This window comes from Sesamum indicum, linkage group LG1 (assembly GCF_000512975.1).
Source record: "Sesamum indicum cultivar Zhongzhi No. 13 linkage group LG1, S_indicum_v1.0, whole genome shotgun sequence".
Classification (NCBI taxonomy): domain Eukaryota; kingdom Viridiplantae; phylum Streptophyta; class Magnoliopsida; order Lamiales; family Pedaliaceae; genus Sesamum; species Sesamum indicum.
The window spans coordinates 12,450,607-12,474,560 of NC_026145.1; the positions used below are offsets into that span (position 1 = coordinate 12,450,607).

Sequence of the window (23,954 nt, forward strand, 5' to 3'; positions counted from 1 at the left end):
AATTATGAAAAATTAAAAGTTACAGGAAATATTTGCTGCCTAGAAAGATAATGGACTAAAACATCAAGATTCAAAAAATTATAAGACCAAATATTTTCTTCTATGCTGGTAGAAATTGACCAATGGAAATAAAAGTCCCAAATTAAAAAAAGCACATGCGATGCACGTGGTTTTTTTCAAAAATATTTGAAAACTCCGGCGACATTTGCTGCCCTAGAAAATTAAGGGACTAAAACGTTGAAATACGAAAAAAATTTATATTTCTATTATAAGAAAATGGTATCTATTTTTATTTTCAAAAGAAATGAGAGTTTTCATTATAGACAAAGTGATTAATGCTAAATAGATCCAATTATAGCTAATGATCAACCCTACTCGATAAGCGAAGTTTATATCTTTTTTCAGATAGATTATGAAATATTAAATTCGAATTACTTTCATATCAGTTTTTAGTCAATTATATACTATTGCTTGTAGTAAAATACTGGCTCAAAACTTTCCTATGGATATTGTAATGAAATATAATACGAGTAATTAAATTTATATTTTCTGGTTTATGGTTTATTTACACATATTATTCATATATTTTGTATAATTATAAAAATCACTCTTAACAGTTAAAAAGAAGGGATAATTTGTATAATAGTATTGATGTTTTTAAACGGTGTATACATATTTTTCAAAAAGTATAAATTTTTGTATAAATAATACTGATTTTGTAGGGAGAAATAAGGGATGTGGGTGTTAAATGAAACCAAATTAAAGTCAATTTTCATATTAATGCTTCCAAATTGAGTTAAATTAAGTTAATTTAAAATAAAAATTATAAATAATTCCCTGTCATTTTCTGCAACTTACTCATAAAATTATAAATATTAAGCTATTTTTGTAAATATTCCAACTTTATTTTTTTGACTTGTAACTTTAATTTTAAAATACTTCACACACTTCAATTTTATTTTTTCAATTTTCAAGCATTTTTAACTTTTGATATTATTTAAATTATAATTTTTAATATAAAAATAAAAATTTGAGATAATTACACTTCCCTCCATTGAAGTTTGATTTAATTACACATAGACCTCATGTAGTTTGAAAAATTACATTTAGTATCCATGAGATTTGTTTTCGTTTAATAAATAATGATACACCGCATTTGTCCGACAAAAAAGATAAGCACCAATAAAAAAAAATATTAAATCAAAATACTATTATCAATAATTAAAAAATACAAAATAATTTAAGTTATGAAACCAAAAATATATTTAAGCTTTAATCTTAGATAACCGTAACCACAAGTGGCTACTATCTCAAAAATATAACTACATCATGCCGACAAAATCCCGGTTTTTTCAGTCGCATGTTTCTATATTATTAATTTATTAAAGTCAAATAATGAATAATTAATACTATACCAAATAAATATTTCAAAATTTTACAGGGTTTGAAGATTTGAAATATCAGACATCCAATAAGGTCGTCTTTATCACCAGAATGTGACAATTCACCCAACTTCTCTTTTCCCATATAATAATAATACATTAATCTCCAAAGTACTTTTATATTTATTTAACTCCACGTTTAAATTACATCTTACGTACGTACCTTCCACACGAAACCCATTGATTAATTAGGTAGACGTTACTTGACTAAGTATATATAGCATGCATTTTAGCCCATGTTACAATCAATTAAAATAAGTACTTATCAATTTATCATTAAAGTTCAATACGTTGAAAAGTGATGCTTTCAATCTATAATTTGAAACTATCTAAATTATGTTAATTTAGAGTAGAAGTTATATACAAACAACTCATTCATAACTTTTGTGATTTATTGGTAAAAATATAATATTAATCAAGTTGTTTATCTAATACTTCAACTTCAACCTTTTGATTTTTTTTATTTATTGTTAAATACTCTTTAACTTTTTTAATGCTTAATTTACAATATTTTTTAGGATTTATTTCCACAATAGGAGATTTTATAAGCTCATACATCTTATCCCCACCAGCTTCCTCAGCCCACAACTGATTTTCTTGAACAATTGAGTCAATACCATCTTGTGAGGCCACCTCTCCTGGCACATGCTGAGAGACACGCTCCTCGGGCAGCTTTCGATAAGTTTTCTAAAAGTAATTAAATAAAATTTATTAGTCAATAAATAATAAAATCTACTTACGAGTTTTTTTTATGCATACCAGTTGAGGAGGACCCACCACAATAGACAGTGCTGACCGCTGCAGGGTTGGCCACCTGATTAGTCTTATTCTTGGCCGACTTTGCCTTGAACTCATCAGTATCCTAGTACGCCTAGAGCTCATGCCAAATGTTGTCCCCCAACCAATTGGGTTGTTTACATGCCATCTTGATTTCTGATAATATTTTACTGAGCCAAAAGGTTGTGTAGTGGTTGAAGATATTATGCATCGATTTGTTTGGGCAATCCCACCAATATACACAGTGCAAGACAAGAAACAATTAGGTTACTAGTATGATCTCGATCGAAATATGCGACCTAGAGCAATGATCTCGTTAACAGCCACGTACTCCAACAAAATCTGATGTAGGGTCTTGAGGATAAAACAAGAATGTAAGAGGGTCGTTGTCGGGGACTAGAAATTTTTGGTATTATGACTAGAAATTAGGGTATCCCCATCATAGGACAACAAAAATAAATGTAATATCAAATTTTAGTAAGAAGAATTATATAAAATATACGTACCTTCAATTCCACAAACCAAAAATTCTTTTGGGATTTGGGATTGGTTTGCAGCAGTTCCATTGGACGTAGCAAAGAAGATTAACACTAAACCTTCACATAGATCCATGCCAACTGCAAGCAGCAAGGTATTAACATCTCACATTACTTATTCCACCATCAATCAACAAAAAGTTGATGGGGAAGTGTAATGATACTTTGACCCAAACAGGGCTTATAAGCATCACAAAAAGGACAGGGAAGAAAATTTTGAGTGGCCATTGTCCATAAGATCCATTGAACAGCAGAATCTCACTTTTTAATAAGGAACTCAAAATAAATTTGTCATAAAAGTCAACCATTACAAATTCAACCAATGACTTGATCATGCCTCAAAACTTTTAAGAAGCAGGATTGTCTGCAACTTTTCAAGTTCAATTTCAATTACTTGTTCAAAGCCACCCAATTGCAAGCCTAGTCCCAACAAAACAAATTACTAGAAAGATACAGCAGCATTCATCCTTTGCAGTTGCAGATTTTAGCATTTTCTTGGCAACTGTGGTACACCAATTATGCAAATCCCCCACGGACAACATTTTTCAACTGATTTCTGACTACACATGTGAATCCGTCCCAATTTCCTTTCAGAATAGTCGGAAAATACGTTTTAATTTAATCGTGACAACATAGCAATTGAAATTCCCAACCATCATAATCCGTCGGAAAAAGCGTCCCAAATATAACATTTAGGACGAAAGTTGCGACGACTAGTCGTCCAAAATTCCTTTTGGAGTCTTACCGTAGCAAAAAAAATTAAACTGTGACAAACTCTATCGGAACTCTCCTACAGTTTATTTGTCATTGGAAAGATAGTCGCAATACTCAAAACATATATATTTCCGACTAAATTTGCGACGATTAGTGACGGAAGTACTTTCACTTCCTAATTTCCGACGGAATTTGCGATGTCAAGTTCTTTTTTCTGACGGATTGTGCAAATTCTTCGTCTATCGAAGGAATCCATCAAAAGGTAATAAAATGTGTTACAAAACCATGGAAATTTGGGAGGGATTTTGCAACCAATACGAACCGTCCAATATTTCCGTCTCAATAATTTTTTTTTTTTGGTGTTTAGATAAAATAAGATTATAAAACTTATAAAATATATATAATGACAAATTTGTAATTAACTTTAAGGAATTTGTTTAGATCTTAGAATAAGTTGACATCTCCTATTTTTTTTTTTTTTTTTTGAAAAAGCTTATAAGCCTCTAATTTTATATTTTTAGACCTTATAAAATTTTTATAAAAAAATTATCAAATAATCTACAATAACTTATAAACTCTCAAACACATTATAAAATATTTTGAAAAACTTACACACTCGTCCAAATACCCTATCAGTCATAACTTCGTCCAAAAATCTTTGGGTTACAAATAAATTAGGATCATTGATATATATATATATATATGTATAATTATAATATAAAATGAAGTCCTATAAATTCTCATGCAGCTGTCTAAACCAATATCATTCCCCAAACCCGTAGGCTTTGAGCTTCAACATGTCTTCATCTCAACCCAGATTGGGTCCGAACCCGAATCTGAACTTCGACGAGAAACGATGGGTCAGCCAGATTCGTCGAGCTCTAGATGAAGAGCTCGAGGAAGAAACTGAAACCCCAATTCGGATCTTCAATGTTCCCAAACCCCTACGGGCTATTCATCCCGATTCTTACATCCCACAACAAGTTGCTATCGGTCCCTACCATTGCACCCGATCCGAAATCCGTGAGATGGAGAGGTACAAGCTTGCTGCCGCCAGAAGAACTCAGAAAGACTTCCAAAATCTCAAGCTCCAACGTCTCGTTAATCATCTAATGGAATTCGAACTCAAGATTCGTGCTTGTTACAACAAGTACTTGAACTTTAACGGCGAGACGTTGGCTTGGATGATGGCTGTGGACGCGACTTTCTTGTTTGAATTCTTGCAAGTTTGTGCTGTCAAACTAGGCAAGGAAACCACGAGTAATGTCGTTTCATCAAGATTGCCGTATTTGATCGGGTTGGCAGGGAATAAGGCTGCACATAATGCAATTCTTAGAGATATTTCGATGCTTGAGAACCAAATCCCTTTGTTCGTGCTGAGAAAACTGTTGGAGCTTCAATCTTCGTCGTCTGAGAAGGCGGACGAGACGCTGTTTCGTATGTTGATCTGGCTCTGTGAAGAGCTGTCTCCATTCAAGATGGTGGAGGAAGATTTACCAAATGTTTTCCAAGTTAGAGATTGTGCTCATTTGCTTGATGTTCTATACCTTCTCTGTGTGCCGAGATTGGAGGGAATTCCCTACAAGAATTCAGGATCAGTTGAGGAAGTAGTTCAAGTTGAGGAATGGTGTGCAGCAATATCAGATGATCATCATGACAAACAACACCTTCGAAGGGTGTGGAGCAAAGTTTTCAATTTCCAGGCACCATTGAACTTCATCAAGAAGATTATATTCTCCAAGCCTGTCAAGATGATCGAGAAATCCCCTTTGATGTTTCTCTCCAATCTACCTATGTTGAGAGCCACTAAAGAACCAGTGGAGAACTTCGTCAGCTCCCTCGACCAAGATGAGAAGAAAAATGAAGATGGAAGTACTAAGAATAGCATCACAAACCAGCAGTCCCCATTGCTAGAGGAAATCAAAATCCCTTCTGTAACCGAGCTCTCCAAAGCAGGGGTACGTTTTGAGTCCACCAAAGGAGGCATCTCAACCATTACATTTGACAACAAAAACATCGTTCTTTATCTCCCAACAATCAGTCTAGACGTGAACTCTGAGGGTGTGCTGCGAAACTTGGCAGCATACGAGGCTTGCACCGCGTCAGGGCCGTTAGTTTTGGCTCGGTATATTGAGTTGATGAATGGGATCATCGACACAGAGCAGGATGTCAAATTTCTTCGTGAAAGAGGGATTATAAAGAACCATTTGAAGAGTGATGAGGAGGTCGCTAATCTGTGGAATGGGATGAGCAAGTGTATAAGATTGACCAAAGTGCCATTCTTGGACAAGGTGATTGAAGATGTGAACAAGTATCATAGTGGGGTGGGGAAGGTCAAATGTGGGAAATACATGAAGAAATATGTGTTTGGATCATGGAGGTTTCTCACGTTTCTTGCTGCTATAGCGATGGTGTTGCTCATGGCTTTACAAGCACGTGTTGTGCCTATCAAGAACCTTGGTTGATTGGGTTATGCATAGGTTTGTCCTTAACCAATCCATTACGAGAAAGAAACATATGAGCAAAAGCTTTGCGAACTCATATATAAAACGCGACAGCAAAACAGCACTTAGTAATGTCATGGACTGCCATGAGTTAAAAGTAAGTCTTTTCAAGAATTTTTCAATCCTAAACTTGAATATCTCCCCTTATGGTAACTGTTCAAAACTTGAAGACCATACCTGAGAATTGATTATATGCATCCCATTTTTAGATTATGATATACATAGTTGGATTATGTTTTTTAAAATATTTTAAAATTACCACTATCTCCATCATATATGGTGCTATCTTATCACAAATGTAACTTTTGTGGAATTCAGAAAGATTATCAAAAGAGATTTAAAAAAAAGGAAAGAAAATGGGAAAGAGAGAACTTGCCCTAAAATGAAAATTAAGTGATTTCATAAGCCCTGTAATGTAATTTTCAGAAGTAAAGGGGCCGAAGTGAAAATTCGGCTAAAAGTAAATGCAGAAAGAGATTCTTTTTCTTTTTTTTTTTTTTTCACTTTTCTTTAAAATACTTGGCAGAGGAGTTTCTCCATTCCATTTCAGCCCGGCAACCTATATATACAAGAAAACCGATTTCGCGCGAAAGTTGCAGTAAGAATAGAATGTTGGAAGAGACTTCGACTAGTTCGAGCGCGGCTGCCGGAGCTTCGCCTGATGATTTGTACCGGTCGCCCCCTGCCGTGGGGTCAACCGGGGATTCTTCCACCTCAGCGACTGCTCAGGCGTTGCATTTCTCTTCTGGAAACCCTAGAATTGAGGAGATCAGAGGCGTCATGCATCTCTACCGCGACGATGTGGCTTCGTCCTCCGCCCAATTTCCAGTAAACTGAATTTACTATTTGTCTTATTCGATTTCCGTATAGTTATCTCCATATTTAGATTGTAGTAGCAAGAAGAAAAAGAGTTCGTCGCAGCTAATTTCTGTTTCCTCTGCTCAATGAGTAGTTACTGTTATATAGGGTTAACATTATCTCCGGTAGAAGTAAAATGATGTATCTGGTTGTGCACATAACGCTCAGGTGTTGACAATTTGTCAAGAATTATATCTTTTATTTGAATGTCTGACAGTTACTCATAATTGCTTAATAAATGATTAAATTCAAGTACCCTTCAACGCGTTTTAGGTTGAAAGAAAGCCTCTTATTTCTGTACTTGGGGTGCCCAATCATATGACGTATGCAGATTTTTGTAAGTTCTGCGGTTCATTCATTCAGCACATGTTGGAAATGCGAATTGTCAGGTTGGTTTGTGAATTTTGTAGCAGGAACTTGTGCCTTCACTATCACATAGTAAGTTTTATGATCTGGGATAATTCAGGACTGAGGGGATGGAGGATCGCTACAGTATTTTGATCAGGTTTGACAATCAAACTTCCGCAGATTCTTTCTACAAGCATTTCAATGGGAAGCGTTTTTCATCTCTTGAGGTATTTTTGCTCTTTGTTGTTGTCTTTTTTCCCCAAAACATTTAAGACTTTTATGTAAATGTGTGCCCTTGTTCCTAATTTTTCATCTTGTTGAACACAGGAGGAGTCCTGCCGCATGTTTTTCACCGTGGACATACAGTATACTGGATCTATTGAGCACTCACAGCATTCCCCTGCAAGCTCCATAGAGCAACCCTCTTGTCCTGTTTGTCTTGGTATGTTTTTTTTTTTTCTCTACACTTTCATTACCGAAAGGAGAACAATAAGTTGTAGGACTAGGGAATGCTGTAAATTTTGGATGTTTGTTTGCCACTTGATTCACAATGCTAATTGAAGATTCGGATCAACAGTAGCATTGCACTCTGTGCTTGATTTGTCTCCTGTATGTGAGAAATGCATGATTTTTTTGGTTCAGATGCCATTGCTTTATGGAATGTGAATGTTTGCTCAGTGTCAAAACATCATGGTTTCTGATATTTGTTAAACCACAATTGATGTTATACCAGAAGATACAGTTTAGATTTCAATAAACTGAACAAGATTAAAAGAAAAGAGACTACCAGTATTAGGTACTCAAGGTGGCAGAATCACTTGGCAGCATTAGTAATTTATATTTTTAGATTTGATTTTCGGTTGCAGTTTCCAGCTTATGATTCTGAATCATATGAATGACATTGACGTATTACTATTTCGTCTAGCATATCATTTTCATGTTTTACTTTATAATACTGAATAACTGATGCATATTATTTCTAAATGCATGAAAACTAATTGAACTTCCCAGCAACTGTTTAAATGTGTCTATTTTTTACATTTGAGTTTTTCAGTAAACTGGCTTCTGTTTATATTTTTCTTCTCAATGCCTCTTGCAGAGAGACTAGACCAAGATACAGGTGGAATTCTTACTACAATCTGCAATCACTCCTTTCACTGCTCTTGTATTTCTAGATGGACAGATTCTTCTTGCCCGGTGGGTACTATTGCACCACCATTATGTTTGTTATCATTTAGGGATACCATGCCTAAGCTTTTGTGGAGATGGATGAAATAAAGATTTGTTATTTGAAGAGATCTGGTTAACTGTTGCTAGGACTTTCAGGGATATGTGTTAAGTCAAGGTTGACTGTTTGTAGATGCACGGGATGTGCATTGGTCTAACAATTAACTCAAACCAAGTCTACCCCATACTAAAGTGGGGTCAAGGGCACAAATTGGTGTTCTCTAGTTATTCAAATGTTATAATTTTCTTGATTAAACGGGAACCATGGGGTTAGTCAATTATGCCGCAGTTGACATTTTTTTTATCTATGGTGTTTCTATCTCCTTCTCATGCTTAGCTAGTTTTCCGTCATGTGTGTTTGCTTGATTTGTAACATGCCTTTTGGACTTTGGATGTAGACTGGTATTTACTGATTGAAACTTGTTCAGGTATGTCGATATTGCCAGCAACAGCCTGAGAAATCAATATGTTATGCTTGCCAGACTTCAGAAAATCTTTGGATGTGTGTCATATGTGGCTTTGTAGGCTGTGGGAGGTATAAAATCTGTTTTCCTCTAAAGAGTCTATGTCCTGATAAAAAATCCAAGTAAATATTTAGTAATGAGTTTGAAGGAAAAAGTAACAATTATGTAGCTTCTGATTGTGTAATTTGATATAGGTACAGGGAAGGACATGCCATTAGTCATTGGAAAGAAACACAACACTGCTATTCCCTTGAACTGGAAACGCAGCGAGTGTGGGACTATGTTGGTGACAACTATGTTCATCGGTTGATCCAATCAAAAACTGATGGAAAACTGGTTGAGTTAAACCACCATTGCATGCCTAACAATGATGGATACAGTGACACTCTTTTGGAAAGTGAAGTTGAATATGTAATTTTCATCTTTATGCTTTTCTTCGTTTGTGTATCATGATTTTGTCTTTATTCGGTTCCATTCTCTGATTGCTGGTGATTCATTCATGATTGTCATGTTTCTGGTGCAGATAGTGAATGAGTACAATGAGCTTCTTACTTCACAACTTGAGAACCAAAAAAATGTAGGTTCCTCTCTCTGTTCATTGATGACAAGGGTTTCATCTACTACCAAACCAATAAGGATCCTTTTTTCCTCAAGCTGATAACTCATTTAATAAAATATGGTAGAGATTGTATATTTCTTGGACTTAGCCGTTGGAAGTGTTTCTTGTTGTCTATTATTTCAACTGTTTCGAAATTAACTATCATATACTATAGATGATAAACATGTTCGCTTACTCTGCAAACTCACTGTACTTTTACCACAGTACTTTGAGTCTTTACTGCAAGAAGTCGAAGATGACACTGAAAGAGAATCTTCTGTTGCTGTTGAGAAAGCTCTGAGTCAAAACCCGAAATTGTTGAAATTGCAGGCTAAGCTAGACAAATTCATTGAAGAAAAGAGATTTCTTGATGATGTGAGTAAATTTGGCTACATTTGTTGTTTCATCTATGATTAAACAATTTTTGGGTTTGAGATAACATATCTGATGTCTCAAAATTAACAAATATAGAACATTTTACACTGAGTTGTTTATCTGACTCGTTGACTCGTGGTTCTTAATCCTGTTGCTTCTTTTCATATAGATCAATGAAAATCTGTTGAGGAACCAAGGCATATGGGAATCTAAGATAGCAGAAATTGAAGAAAGGTAATATACTCACTCTCTCACCCAGTATACTAACCGCAGAAATAATATTTTGCCTGCATTTTGGCTACATTCATGAGGTAATGGATTTTCACTTGAAAATATGCTAAATATACTACTAGTCACTATCTAGAATCAGCAGCTTCTACTTAAGGCAATATTTGGATTAATGGATTTGTTTTGCTGAGTCAAAAGAATTTGAAACCATTAATATTCAACAAAATATAGCTGACAATGAGAGTTGAAGGATTTCAAATTCTTTGAATTTAAAATTGTAAGGATTTGAATCCATCAATCCAAATGCACCATAAAGGTGATTTTACTAGGTGGAACTAATCAAGTCGGTTTTTTGGAGGTCCTCAACATTGTCTACTTGATACAACTTATTCCAAATAAGATATACTTGGAACGTAGTGCATTTTATGGTTAGTAACTTGGTTGAAGAGGGGTTTTTAGCATGTATTTAGAGAAAGCTGTCGAGTTCCAAATCGCCTCCCAGATGTGATGTTGCAATGAGAAGGTTTTCCATATCAACATAATACCCCAGCCCAATTTTTATGTTTTATTAAATAATTTAATACCATGAGAGAAAACCAACAAAAGAAGATATATTTACCAACCACTTAACTTTGTTATGCTCAATGTATGGAAAATTGAATTGGATTGTATGTTTCCTGGAACTCAGACATAGTAGTTTTTGCTGATTAGATTAGACTTCCATCCTAACATTTACCCCTTCTTTCAACACAATTCTCATTTTAGATTCAACTCTTAGGCATGGACTTGTATTTTCCCCAAAGCATTTTATATGTCAGCTTTTTATCAATGTCAGGGAGAAAAAGCTTTTGAAACTGAAGGACGAAAAGATTGAAGAATTGGAGGAGCAGGTATGCTTTTTTTTTTCTTTCCAATCTCGGCCTTTGCCTATATAATCTGTAAACTGCTATATTTTCCAAAACTCGTTAATGATCGAAAGTATCAGAAGTATCTGATGAATCTTTGATCTCATGCGAGGACATTCAGCTAAGAGTTATGATGGCATCCCTTGAAACTGGGAGTGCTGAGCAACCCTCTAACAAGCTGAAGGACAGTACCATTTTGCCCTTAGTTGCAGAATCATCTTCTGAAAATGGCAGCAGAGGGTCCACAAAAACGACCAACCGAAGAAAAAACAGAGGGTAAACTGAATGTTACCCATCAATTTCCTTCGATCTTGGCTGCACTAGCAGAAACCTTGGTCATTGGATATACAGACTCTTGAATTGTTCGACGCACAGATATTGATGGAAATTATTAAGGAGATAGTGTAGTATTGCTTCTTGTTGCTCAGTGATGAATATAGCTGGGAAATACTAGCTTTGGAAATGCCATTTCTTACTCGGTATCAGGCACCAAAATCCTTACTTTGCTCCTCATGCAAATCGATTAGAGAGAGGAAAAGAGAATTAGGATCTCATTGCAGAAGAACCGCGTTTTCTTGAGAAAATCGTATTGGTTCAATTGTCCTCGCGTTTTCTAACGGGCAAAATGTCTGCTCCCGGTGTTATTTGAAAGTGATAAAATATTCTCTTATGAATGATAATTCAATTTACTTTCTTGTGTTTTTAAAGAAAATAAGCAAAATACCCCTTAAGGCATGATGTGTGCAACACATCTTCTGGGCACAATTTTGATTAAATTTTATCTTTAAAATGATTTTTTGTATCTCTAAATATGAATTGTTAGATCATCTATACATATATGTATATATATTACGATTGAGATTTATATAAACATATTAATGGCCTAAATCTTTTTTATATAGATCTGCAATTCATATTAATATATAAAATCAATAGTTCATATTTATTTGAATTTGATCGATGATTTATTTTATATAAATTATAAAAATAAGAATTATATATAAATATATATAAAATATATAGATAAAATATTAATAATTATATTGAAATAGTTTTTTACAAAAAAACTAAGTGTAATTATTCATACACACATATATATGTATATACAATATATAATATAATCTGTACTATTACAAAATAAAAAGGCCTCCACACTCATAAACAGCAATTAATGACACCGCCGCATCAATTTTATTTGAAGTCAAAAATGCCATTTAACTGATAAGATAACTACTTATGCAACTTCTTAAATCTTATATTAACTTATAAATTAATTTTCTTTTTCTAATTGTAATATATTATTTTATATATATTTTTATGTATAATATATTTTAAAGTGCGGAAGATATATTATTATATGCACGCAAGATAAAGTGTCGCAACGATTAGTATTAATAAAAAAAATTCAAAAAATTAGAGGAGAAAGGAAGCGGCAACTGTGATGAGGGGAAGGGGTGGACGAGGCTGGGGCGACGGTAGGAGAGAAGGGAGAGGGGAGCAACAATGGCACCAGGGGGAAAGGGGGAAGTTTGTCGGGGGAGGGGAAGGGGCGCCGGCAAGAGGCGCGCCCAATTGCGGGGAGGGGAGCCTATATATATATATTTATATATCATAATTATATATCCAACAAATATTTTCAAAAATATATTTAAAATTTTTATAAATAAATTATATATGTAAATTGAATTTGGAATGTTGATTTTCAAAGATAAAAATCAATCGTTTATTAACGTAAAATTTTATATGGACCATATATTATTATGAATGTAATATGAATTAATAATTTTTTGTTAGATAAAATTCAATAATTGTAAAAAAAATACAAAGAGAGAGAGAGAGAATGAGGGCGTGAATTACACCACTCATGAGTGAGGGAAGCATTTTACTTCTTTGCCAAAAAAAAAATACAGGGGTAAATTAATAAAAATAAAAGTTCACAAAGGAATGTTTTGTTATTTTCAAATAATATAGGGACCGGAATATAATTGTTGTTTTTATTAAAACATATTTAATTTTTAAATAATTATCAAAATATAAATCAAATAACCCCTAAATAATTACCAAAAAGGAATTTAATAACCCCTAAAAAACTATATATATACATATATGTCAATATTATTATAAGAAAACCTTTTATCATACTGATGTTTTGATTATTGAAATTTACCTTTTAATAAAAGAATATTGAATACAATATTAATTTAATATTAAATTAAATACACAATTATAATTTATTTTTTTCACTCCCAAATTATTTCACCAATCTTTCCTCTCACGTATTTCTTTTGATTTATTTTAGGGTAAATTATATTTGTCATTCGAATTACATTTATTTTTATAATTTGATATTTGAATTTTTTTTCATGTTAACTTACTATCTCAACTTTGTAAAATTTGTATTTTACTATATATGATCATTTATTTATTGATTTTTCTGTTGAAAAAATAATATGCAATGTATATATGAAAATATCGGATCACATAATTATTAAATATCAAATGTGTACTGTATATAATATTTTTTGACAAAAAATTAGTAAAAAAATAATTATAAATAGCAAGATACAAAAATTTTTAAAATTAAAATAATAAGTTGATATAAAAAAAATTAAAATACTAAAATATAAAAAATCAGAATTCGAATGGGAAATATAATTACCCATTTGTTTTGTATGATTTGTGTAGTAATACCATATGAGTTTAATGGCTGAAACCACGGTGTGGTATCACTATGGTTTCCTCTACTCACTATCCTAAAGCCCTAACCCTAAGCTTGATCCAGCCCCGTCCCAATCCTCCTCCCTCCACTCGCACGGCGGCGCCGCCTCCTCCTCCTTGAATTCGGTTATCTTAAACGGCGACAAAATCGTCAAACGTTTTACCAAGAATATGAGCTGGTCAGCGCTTCTTTCTATCAACAATTCAATCTCACCCGCCCTCCACCGTTCTCTGACGCTCAAACCCAGGATTCTGTCCATCGCGCCTGTCGCCTGCCTCAACGTGGACGTGCGCGCACCTGATTCCAGTCAAAATCCGTTGCTTCACGAGAAGAGAAGCTCGGAAGTAATTGCCGACGATAAGGAATTTATAGTGGGGACGTATGCGAGGTCGCCGGTGGTGTTGGCGAGTGGAAAAGGGTGTAAATTGTACGATGTTGAAGGGCGAGAGTATTTGGACTTGACTTCTGGTATTGCCGTGAATGCCCTCGGACATGGGGACCCTGATTGGGTGCGCGCCGTCACGGAACAATCTGAAGTCCTAGCGCATGTCAGCAATATCTACTACACTGTTCCTCAGGTGAAGATTGTTTCTAATTTTGGTTTTGAGGAAATGGGTTCTGCTCTTCCACTGGAAAAAGTTTGTGTTTTGATTGGGTTTAAGTGCATTTCTCCTTGTGGTAGATTTTTTAGAAGAGGAATTAGTGAATTTGCTGGCTAATATCGAATGCTTGATGGGTTTGCTTTTATTGTTCAATGCAGGTCGAGCTTGCAAAACGGCTGGTTGTCAGCTCATTTGCTGATCGTGTGTTCTTTTGCAACTCTGGAACTGAGGCTAATGAAGCTGCAATTAAGTTTTCAAGAAAGTTCCAAAGATTCTCGCATCCTGATTTGAAGGACCCTCCTGTAGAGTTTATTGCCTTCACGAATTGCTTTCACGGTAGAACAATGGGTGCTCTTGCATTGACGAGCAAAGAGCAGTACAGATCACCATTTGAACCTGTTATGTCTGGCGTCACTTTCTTAGAATATGGTAATACTCAAGCAGCAGTAGAATTGATTCGGAGTGGAAAGGTTGCTGCAGTTTTTGTGGAACCAATTCAAGGTGAAGGTGGTATATACGGTGCAACAAAGGAATTTTTGCAATCTTTGCGCACTGCATGTGATAATGCCGGCTGCCTTCTTGTATTTGATGAGGTAATATTTAATTTATAGAGTTGTGATGTTATTTTCAGAGTTTAATACTATATGGAATGGAAGAAAGACCCCTGGTATGCTTTTAGAAAAAGAGCAACTATACTTGGTTGATTATTCGGATCACAAGGTAGACAATTTATCATCACCATCCATGTTTTATGTGTGATAGAAAATGCATTCTGAGATTTATGTCAGGGGAAAGTTTGCTGTGGAAAATGGAAATATACTTGCGCATGGTAAATTAATGAGCAAAACCTGACATAACTCATTGATGAGTTCCATTCCAATGTGTCTTATGTTCAAACGTCAACGATCATGCAGGTGATAAGTTCCTGCGAAAAGCTGATGAATGGGTAGTCAATTTCAGTATAATGTATCTTACCCAAAAATCTCCAGTAATAATTAAAGAGCAAGTTGTGAGGAAAAAGCTGTACATTTGAATAGTGAATGTATGATCAAGTTATTAGAGTCTTCTCATTCAAAATTGTGAATGCTTTTGTCCTTTGTAACTTGGAGTAAATATTTGTTCCTTCTGTTGGAAAAAATCTTTCGACTCATTTACTATAGGAAGCAACCTATTTTTCGTTCAAAGTTGGCCTGCTTGCCTCCTCTTGCTAATGTTAGCACAGCAATAGTTGTAAGGTCATATGCTGGAATAGCCAGCTTTAAAATATTCCACAACCATAGCGTGCATAGCAAAATATGCTTTCATTCTGGTCTATGAAATTTTTTGTTAATCAAAACTTTGACAAAAGAAAAGGTAGGGATCCTACTGTAATTATCGTCGGTGCTTTAAACAATTACAATCTTGTTTGGTTGCAGCTATGCTTATCTTTTGCCAATGTTCTCTCATTGAGTGTCTTTTGGGTAATAACACCTAACAGCGTTATTGGTGGCAACCCAGGTACAATGTGGCTTGGGTCGAACTGGTTATCTCTGGGCTCATGAAGCTTTTGGTGTATACCCAGATATAATGACTCTTGCAAAGCCTCTTGCTGGAGGTCTTCCCATTGGTGCTGTATTGGTCACCGAAAGAGTTGCTTCTGCCATCAATTTTGGAGATCACGGCAGCACCTTTGCAGGTAACCCTCTTGTTTGCAGTGCTGGAATTGCTGTACTGGATAAAATATCAAACCCAAGCTTTTTGGCCAGTGTGTCAGACAAAGGTCAGTATTTCAAAGATTTATTAGTCGAAAAGTTAGGTGGAAACTCTCACGTGAAAGAAATACGAGGGTTTGGGCTCATCATTGGTATAGAGCTCGATGCAGCAGCCTCACCATTGGTTGATGCATGCCAAAAATCTGGGCTTCTCGTTCTGACTGCCGGGAAAGGAAACGTCGTTCGCATTGTACCCCCATTGATCATCTCAAAGCAGGAATTGGACCAAGCTGCTGAGATATTGATTAATTGTTTTCCAGTACTTGATCAGGGTACCAAGAATTAGTCGCCACTGCCAGCATTTAGGATTTCGCGAACTTTGTCCTGATTAAATGTGGGAGTTTTGAGTGATAAATGTAATACCCATGTAGATTTTCTTCTATAGAACTAATGAAGTGTTCGTATGTTTATATAGCACCATGTATTTTGTTAGCTCACATCAGATTTTCTTGAGTACGCTGTGATATCTTTAATAACCTCAGTATGATGGTGAGAGATAGATGCTATTCTTATGGGTAAATTCCACTTGTGACAATTTGATTATCGTATTTTTCAAATTTATTTAAGGGTAATTATTAATAATTGGTTCTTGCGTTTGCATTTAAAATTATTTCAATCTCATAAGCTCATTTCTTGATTTGAATATTTCTAAATTTTAGTTTTTGTATTAATTTAGTCCGTATGATCATTTTCCGGCGAAAACATCGTCAAGTTTTGATTTTTTGTAGGGTAATATAGTAAATTTAAATTTATTATTTCACTTTAGTCCCTTGAATTAATTCAATTATCAAATTAATTCTTTTTTTAGGCAGGAAAACAAGTTTGTTGTATTTTTATATGCTGAATATAAGGTAATTATATTATATGAATAATGAAAATTTTAAATTCTTATGAACATAATAAGAACTTGCTACATGTCTCTCAAACATTGGTTCAGAAAGTAATAAAGAAATGGAACATCCTCTACTGTGGATGTGGATGCAGAATAAACTTGCCACATGCCTTTGATGTTTCATTGGGTCACCAAATTTATAAATCCATGTAGAATAGCATACCGGGTAATTTAAAGTGTTTGTCACGAAAGCTTCAAACAAGGAAACTACACTTTTTCTTTTTATAGATTAACATTCACTTAAAGGCACCTATAGCTATAAAAGGTAATTTTAATTTAAAATGCTTGATGAACATTATGCTGCCATAATTTAAATGTAACTATTTGAAATTACTTCCATTTATAATATGTTCCATAATTTTAAATTTAAACTACGTAGGTCCATAAAATTCTCCTTGTTATAAATTATTTTGAATGTTGAAGGACATTGTTGATGCTTAGTTCAATTCTTTTATTTCAATTCCAATTTTTTGTTTTAATTTTATTTTTTATTTGATATTTCAAGTTACAAATGTAGGCCAAATATACAAAAATGTCCCGTTGACTATATATTTTGTCCAGCACAAATCGTATACAACTGATGTGCCTTTATAGTATAAAATACAAAAAAAAAAAAAATGTATATTGAAATAGAAGATATTATAAAGTGCATTTGTTTTAAAGGAATTTAAAGTGCGTTTATGTGGTGGAAGAATTGGATATTTGGTAGAAATACTTTGTGTTTTACCAAATTTGTTGGGTAGCAAAATATAATGAATGACATAAAGTCCCTTGGTAGCAAGTTCATTCACATGTCTGCTATTAAATGAATCCCTCCTAATAAGCCCTTTTAATTGCTTGTGTGTCTGTTTGTGTTTTTTATTTATACTTTAAAAAGTTGAAATAGAATAGATGTCTTTCCAGCAATCCTTCGTCTTTTATGTCTACTGCTATAATATAATCAAGTTTGTAGCAAAAAAAAGCTATAGAAATTATATTCCAGTCGTTATGTATAAATTTACAGCATTAAATTATGAATTTTGATGTAGAAATGATGCCTTACGCAATAGTTTTATGTAATTGAACTACATATATTCGTCAGAATTAATAATTTCTAATTGATTTTCTCAATGTATTTTTTTATGCGTGTATAAATAATAATTTAATAAAGAAGGTATATATACAGACTGGTCTGTATAATGGATATGTCTTAAAAATATTAACAAAAAACTAGTTATTAAGGAAAAATTTTCAAGTAGCATTCAAGAAAAAAGCAATCAAAAGTAAATATAATTTTTTAGTTTTCATTCAAGGACACTCATGGATGAATGAAAAATATAATATATTCTTAAATGTTTTGATTTCTCTTACTTTTTTTAATTGATTGCATAATAAAATTTTTAAAAAAAAAAGTATTTTAAGCCAATTACTAAATATTATTTTATATACAGGATAAGTCTTTTGAATTCTTTTCCAAATGTTGATATAAAATGATATCATCATGTTATTATCTTAGATAATTAATTTTATATACTCGAGTAATGAATATTATCTTCCTCTCTTACATTATGTACGATACACAGTGTTTTTAAATTTTAAACTTTTGAAATTATAGGAAATTTAAAATCTCGTCCTCTTCTATCTATAAAAAATGAAGAGAAATGTACGTATATGAATAACTTCCCAAATAACTTATGTTTTACGAAAGTGTAGAGATCAATATTAAAAGCACTATACGTAGCATGAACTTAAGAATGTTAAAAATAAGATAAAATATTACACTCAGAACTTAAAGTCCAAAAGAATAACTAAATATCACTCAAAGTCTAACAAAATTTAGTTTTCTTAATTTTTGAAAATATTAAATACAGAATATAACATAAGAGCATTTTTTGACAAGGAAGGGATTGCATTTGCATGAAGAAGAGAAATTGGAGAGGCAGAAAATGCGACTGCGTGATGGGGAAGAAGAAGAAGAAGAAGAAGAAGCAGCCAAACAAGTTGTGGAAAGTGAAGATGTTGAGATAACTATAATCCCACCCCATCTAATCCAATCTCTGTTATTGTAGACAAAATCCCATTTTAAACTTTTCTCACCTAACTTTTATTTTTCTATGTAAGAATAAATACCATAACAATAATTTTAAAAACATAGTTAGCCTAATGTGTGTATGGCTCTATTTTTGGGATTTTACTTAGTAACACTTTGAAATCAGTTGTCCTCCACAATTAGAAGTGATCTACACCATGTACTTGATATTATATCATTTTCTTCAAAATAATGTGTGTTCTTACATGAGAAAGATTTCTCCACAATCAAACACATGATCAACATATGGAAAAGAAGGGCACTCTTTCTAAGAGATTCTTGCCATATCCATCCTTCTTACTTCTGAATTTTCTAGTAGAGACAACAAAAGTGATTAATTCCATATGTGTATCTAATTCTTACAATAACATCGTTTACATGTTGCATCTCTAGATATTTCCCGAAAGGGACAAAGACAGGACTGTAGAAACAAGTATAACAGTGAGAAGAATAGAAAAGAATGTGGCTGCATCAGATGAGTTAGAATATCTAAACTAACTCTCAGCACTTCCATTCATCAAGTAAACAAAAAGAATATACCCTAACTACCAGCAGTACCTTCACTACTACAAGACACTTCATTGTTTATCCGTCCATGTGTGTTAGGTAAATTGGTTCTGTCATATAGTTACAGTACATTTGATCCTAAACCAAGGTTAGCCTTATTTCGTATAGGTGTCATCTGTTATGTTTGTTCCGGCTTAGGTGGAGAACAGGGCCTCACTGGTTCATGCTTGGTCGTCTAGCTCTAGCTGACTCCACAAGTTACATCAGAACAGGGAGCATCCTCACCGAATGGAATGTTTAGATCAGGAAGCACGAACTTAGAGTCGGATGCAGCATCTGTGCTCGGTTCAGGACAGCCATTTGATGACGAGGGTTCTAGTTTGACGTTATTTTCTGATACAAGAGGTGGCAAGATCGGAGGAATAGGATGACAAGGTGTTGTCTTTTGTTGAAGTTGATCGGACATTGATGCCTCAGTTGTGGATGGTATTTCTCGATCCGGGATTGGTTGCAATTCAATCTGTCCAGAAGATAAATATCATTTTTTTGTAATAATAGAACATATGCAAGGAAAACTAAAACACAAACCAAAACTATTCTTTCGGACTTATGTCCTAAAGTGCCCTCTGACTACATAACACAACAGAAACTGGTTCAAGGTAAATCTTTAGAGACAAAGAGGAGTTCACGAACCAAATAATGGAAGAGATGTAGAAAAAACAAGGAGCAATCCAAAGCCCAGCTCTTCTCAGAATATAACAAATTCAGGTGAACAATCCTAACACACAGCCGACTTTTAGTCCAAGAAGACATTCATGTGGGTGTACACTTCAGTTTATAGATGTATATAGTTTCTAGGTCCACTATGGTATATGACACATCCTTAAAGTGTTTGAGCTAAGGTAGCCTTATATGAAGAAATAAGGACCCAATCAAATAGTACCTTCCTGAAAGAGGGCTATAGGAGTTTGCATCTGTCCACAAACACAAACATCATCCGTCCAATGCATTGGTCGTCTCGAGATCGTTCTGACTATTTACAAGATTTTGGTGCATTTATAAGCTCAGCCATGTTTGCTTAATGGTCTACAAGCTTTCACTAAGTGAAATTCAAAGATAATTTGCAATACTTAGCAGCAGTGGTTTACAACTAGACCTAATCAAGAGCAAGATACAAGCATTCTCCACAATCAAATAGTTGCAGGATGTGATAATATTAGCGACAAGACCATTTAACTCCTTTTTTCCATGAAACATGAGGTCATTGAGAGGTTGACAAAGGTGAGGTTCAACCAGAAAGAAATCAATAAATTATAGAAAAAGGGACGACAGATCAAGCAAATCACACCTTCATTCTCTTCAAGTTTTCATTTGCAGCCCTTTGTTTCTCCAAATTCACACGTAAGGCAGCCATTTCCTGAGGGGTAAAGAGTGGGGGGCGCATAAGCATTTAGAACGAATACCAGCAACATTTACTTGAACTATCACATAGCCATAGAAAGAAGTAGAATACCCTTTTCAACTCTCTTCTTTCCCTTAGCAGTGAAGTCTCCTCGTCCTTCAGTTCTGCTAAGGTCTGGAAACAAGGAAAAATGTATACTTATTAGACTCTTGGATATATCAGCTAAAATTTTTTACGTCATCCTCTGTTTTACCATTTTTCTAGATACATCTACAAGTAATAGAGCTAAGTAAAACATCAAAAGATTTTGAACAATATATTCCCTTATAAAGCTCAATAAACCTAGTATGTATTCACCTTCTTCTTTCTTGATCTCTTAGAGGCGGTCTTTTCACTATCGCCATTAACCTGTAACAGAGAATCAGAACATTACACAATCAGTGCAAAGATGAAGTGTGTTGATAATTGCATTAAGATAATCAACATGGTTATGAACTGTAATTATGCCCTACCCTGAAGTAGTCCAATCACTTCTATGCAATGGAATATAAATAATTTGAATATGAAAAGCAATGAAGCAAAACCAAGCAACCAATTTTCATCACTTTAAAAAGAAATAATTGTTCACAAAATTTTAGACACGACAAGGGCAGTTTTGGTACGAAAGTCTATTGGCTTCCATAACATTTATGCATCAAAACAAGATAATAAGTAGATCACCTAAAAAGCCATACCTAGTGGTCCTAGTAGAGCACAAAAGAAAGACAATTACCAGTTACCAATAACAACACTCTTCATGAATAAACGAGAAAACAATTAAATAACTAAAATAATCAATGGTCCCATAAATGGTCACGAAATGTTTGCCACGTTCAAGAAACTTTACGCTGATTTTTTCAGTAGAGATGGCTATGGTTTTGAGCACCCGATAACTAACTCGTCTTCCCTTCATTTAATTAGGGCCATTGGATATATAGTCATTTGTAGAGAATTATAGCCAAAGAAAGGAAATAGAAGAAACTGGAGGAGTATACTTTAAGGAACTCAATAAGTTGGTTGAAGATGTTGATTTGGCAATGCATTATAAGCTTACAACTTGGAGATTTTACACCAAATCACACTTTCTAGACGGATTCTTTGCCAGACCCTACGGCCTACACCAAAAATTCATGCCAGTCTCCATTAATCACATAACAAGTGTTGATAGTAGATCTGCCTAGTTACTGTACATGAATTACATAATAAATATAATATACTCGTGATATAATTAGATTGAACTGGACTCGTGAACTAAGATATCGCAATTCAAGATTTGGTATTTTTCTGCACCCCTGCAGCTGCGTTGCGTACTTAAATTTAAACAAAGTTCCATCTTACTTGGACCCAACAAAAAGGTGGATAATTCCCAAACAAATAAAATTCAAGAAAGGAAAAAAAAAAACTAGCCCTCTTGCCGCTTTGTCATGGATGAAATAACTGCCAGGTCACCATCTTTAACCAGATTAAAAATCGAGAAAGTAATTTCCCAACTTTTGACTGCTAACAAGATAGAAAATTTACACCATAAGAAAGAAAAAAATAAATGGTTGTAACAAAGCTTTCACATTCTTGTATCTGCTAACTGATTTTTTGTCCTTAGTAGCAATAATTCATAGATACAGTCTATACTTACAAAAAATTTCACCCACCCCCCACCAGTGTGTGTGTGTGCGTGTGGTGTATTAGGTGATCACAAGATTGTAAAGAAAAAAGAAGAGACTACGTCGTACAGTTGGTGCGGGTGCCTCGGAATGTTCGCTTTGTGCAGTGGACAAATGGCATAAAATGGTTGGATGGATAAAGACAAGTAAGTGTGGAGACATAACTGGATACAGCTGAGTCTGTAGGCAGGGCCAATATGATCCCGCCCGCACCCGATTGTCCCCCCATATTATACCAAATTTTAAATTTTTACTACAAAAAGAGAGCTTTTATGTAAAAGTGCACAACCACTAACAACGCTCGCACCAAACTGAAGGCACACCTATTTGCCACGAAAACACGCCACCGCTTCACCAGGGGGTCACCCCCACCCCCCCCCCCAAGTGACGGAAATACCCCTCTAGCTGAAAATGATGACACTTGGGGTGGAAGTTTGACTTGGAAGGCGTTTTTACAAACTTGGATTTAAGCAAGTATTTGCTGACTCGAAGGATGGACTTTCTTTATCTGGGGTGTAGTTTCTTGGGCATTTCAACAATTGGTGAATTGACGACTCTGCCCTTGGGTGCGGAGGGGTATTTTGAGCACTTTAATGGCTTAGTTAAGGTGCGACGACAAGAAGCATAATAATGGGGTTGGGGTTGGGCGTCTGACTTTACTCGTTGAATCGAAGTCGCCCATTTTTTCCCTTTCTATCCCTTCAAGGACGAGATAGAGAAAGGATTGAAAGGGTAATTAGGTGGAAAGCGGAAGGGCAGTTCGGTCAAGAAGCCAGCGCCGGGGCAGATCGGGGAATTGACTGAACCGCCCGGGGATTGGATGGGGAAGCACGCGGAAGGGGAGGGCATTATTGTCAGCTTGTAGGAAACTGAAAAAACGGTGACAGGTGACGAGGAGGAGAAAGCAAACAAACGCCTGGAATGGCTGAATCTGACTTCTCCCACACGCGTGGCAGGAAATATCCAAATTCCACAGGGGTATTAAAGTCAATTCACATATACCACCGAATGACAACTGACACGAGGCTCTAGTGAAGAAAGATAAAAAGGAAAAGACACACCCCTAGGATAATATACTAACAGTAACCCCGATGCTGACCCCCCCTCCGCGCCGCCGGCCATCGGAAAATTGGAAACACGAAGTACGTATACGTATAGATTGCGTGTTATGCTAAGTTTGGTCGAAGATGTGGTACGTGCACAAACCTTAGATCTTGTTGCGTCGGAGAGCTTCTGGATAGGAGGCCGACTAGACTCTTCGGAACCCCCGCCGGCGGCTCCACCAGATCCACCGGAGCCGCCGCCGAGGGAGGGGGCACCGCTCCACGACAGCGGCG

At 34.9% G+C, this 23,954-nt stretch overlaps 4 protein-coding genes across 4 annotated transcripts in view; 3 read left to right on the forward strand and 1 right to left on the reverse strand.

Annotated features, from left to right (window-relative positions):
* Window positions 4,254-5,967, forward strand: LOC105166794 (putative UPF0481 protein At3g02645). Its single transcript, XM_020694866.1, has 2 exons — window positions 4,254-4,729; window positions 4,775-5,967. The coding sequence occupies exons 1-2, from the start codon at window positions 4,267-4,269 to the stop codon at window positions 5,932-5,934; spliced, it is 1,623 nt and encodes a 540-aa protein (XP_020550525.1). The 5' UTR covers window positions 4,254-4,266; the 3' UTR covers window positions 5,935-5,967.
* Window positions 6,506-11,458, forward strand: LOC105164937 (BRCA1-associated protein). The gene is made up of 12 exons (XM_011083782.2): window positions 6,506-6,801; window positions 7,105-7,220; window positions 7,298-7,406; window positions 7,507-7,621; window positions 8,279-8,376; window positions 8,835-8,941; window positions 9,065-9,281; window positions 9,394-9,447; window positions 9,694-9,843; window positions 10,013-10,077; window positions 10,907-10,961; window positions 11,098-11,458. Exons 1-12 carry the CDS (start codon window positions 6,583-6,585, stop codon window positions 11,254-11,256), a joined length of 1,464 nt encoding a protein of 487 aa, XP_011082084.1. The 5' UTR covers window positions 6,506-6,582; the 3' UTR covers window positions 11,257-11,458.
* On the forward strand, window positions 13,664-16,591 carry LOC105164944 (acetylornithine aminotransferase, chloroplastic/mitochondrial). Its single transcript, XM_011083794.2, has 3 exons — window positions 13,664-14,273; window positions 14,456-14,890; window positions 15,795-16,591. The coding sequence occupies exons 1-3, from the start codon at window positions 13,866-13,868 to the stop codon at window positions 16,332-16,334; spliced, it is 1,383 nt and encodes a 460-aa protein (XP_011082096.1). The 5' UTR covers window positions 13,664-13,865; the 3' UTR covers window positions 16,335-16,591.
* The window catches only part of LOC105164952, a gene marked incomplete in the record, with an annotated part of 5,089 nt that continues 463 nt past the window's right edge, over window positions 19,329-23,954 (reverse strand). Inside the window, 5 exon segments of the mRNA XM_011083806.2 lie at window positions 19,329-20,035; window positions 20,864-20,932; window positions 21,029-21,091; window positions 21,275-21,325; window positions 23,824-23,954. Of these exon segments, the coding sequence (XP_011082108.1) occupies window positions 19,757-20,035; window positions 20,864-20,932; window positions 21,029-21,091; window positions 21,275-21,325; window positions 23,824-23,954 (593 nt within the window).

Coding starts and splice junctions, on each gene's coding strand:
- LOC105166794 (XM_020694866.1), top strand. CDS start 4,267: ATGTCTTCATCTCAACCCAGATTGGGTCCGAACCCGAATCTGAACTTC. Junction 4,730..4,774: donor ACTAGGCAAGGAAACCACGA/GTAATGTCGTTT, acceptor TCGGGTTGGCAG/GGAATAAGGCTGCACATAAT.
- LOC105164937 (XM_011083782.2), top strand. CDS start 6,583: ATGTTGGAAGAGACTTCGACTAGTTCGAGCGCGGCTGCCGGAGCTTCG. Junction 9,282..9,393: donor TGGAAAGTGAAGTTGAATAT/GTAATTTTCATC, acceptor TTTCTGGTGCAG/ATAGTGAATGAGTACAATGA. Junction 9,448..9,693: donor AACTTGAGAACCAAAAAAAT/GTAGGTTCCTCT, acceptor CTTTTACCACAG/TACTTTGAGTCTTTACTGCA.
- LOC105164944 (XM_011083794.2), top strand. CDS start 13,866: ATGAGCTGGTCAGCGCTTCTTTCTATCAACAATTCAATCTCACCCGCC. Junction 14,274..14,455: donor TCTACTACACTGTTCCTCAG/GTGAAGATTGTT, acceptor TGTTCAATGCAG/GTCGAGCTTGCAAAACGGCT. Junction 14,891..15,794: donor GCCTTCTTGTATTTGATGAG/GTAATATTTAAT, acceptor GTGGCAACCCAG/GTACAATGTGGCTTGGGTCG.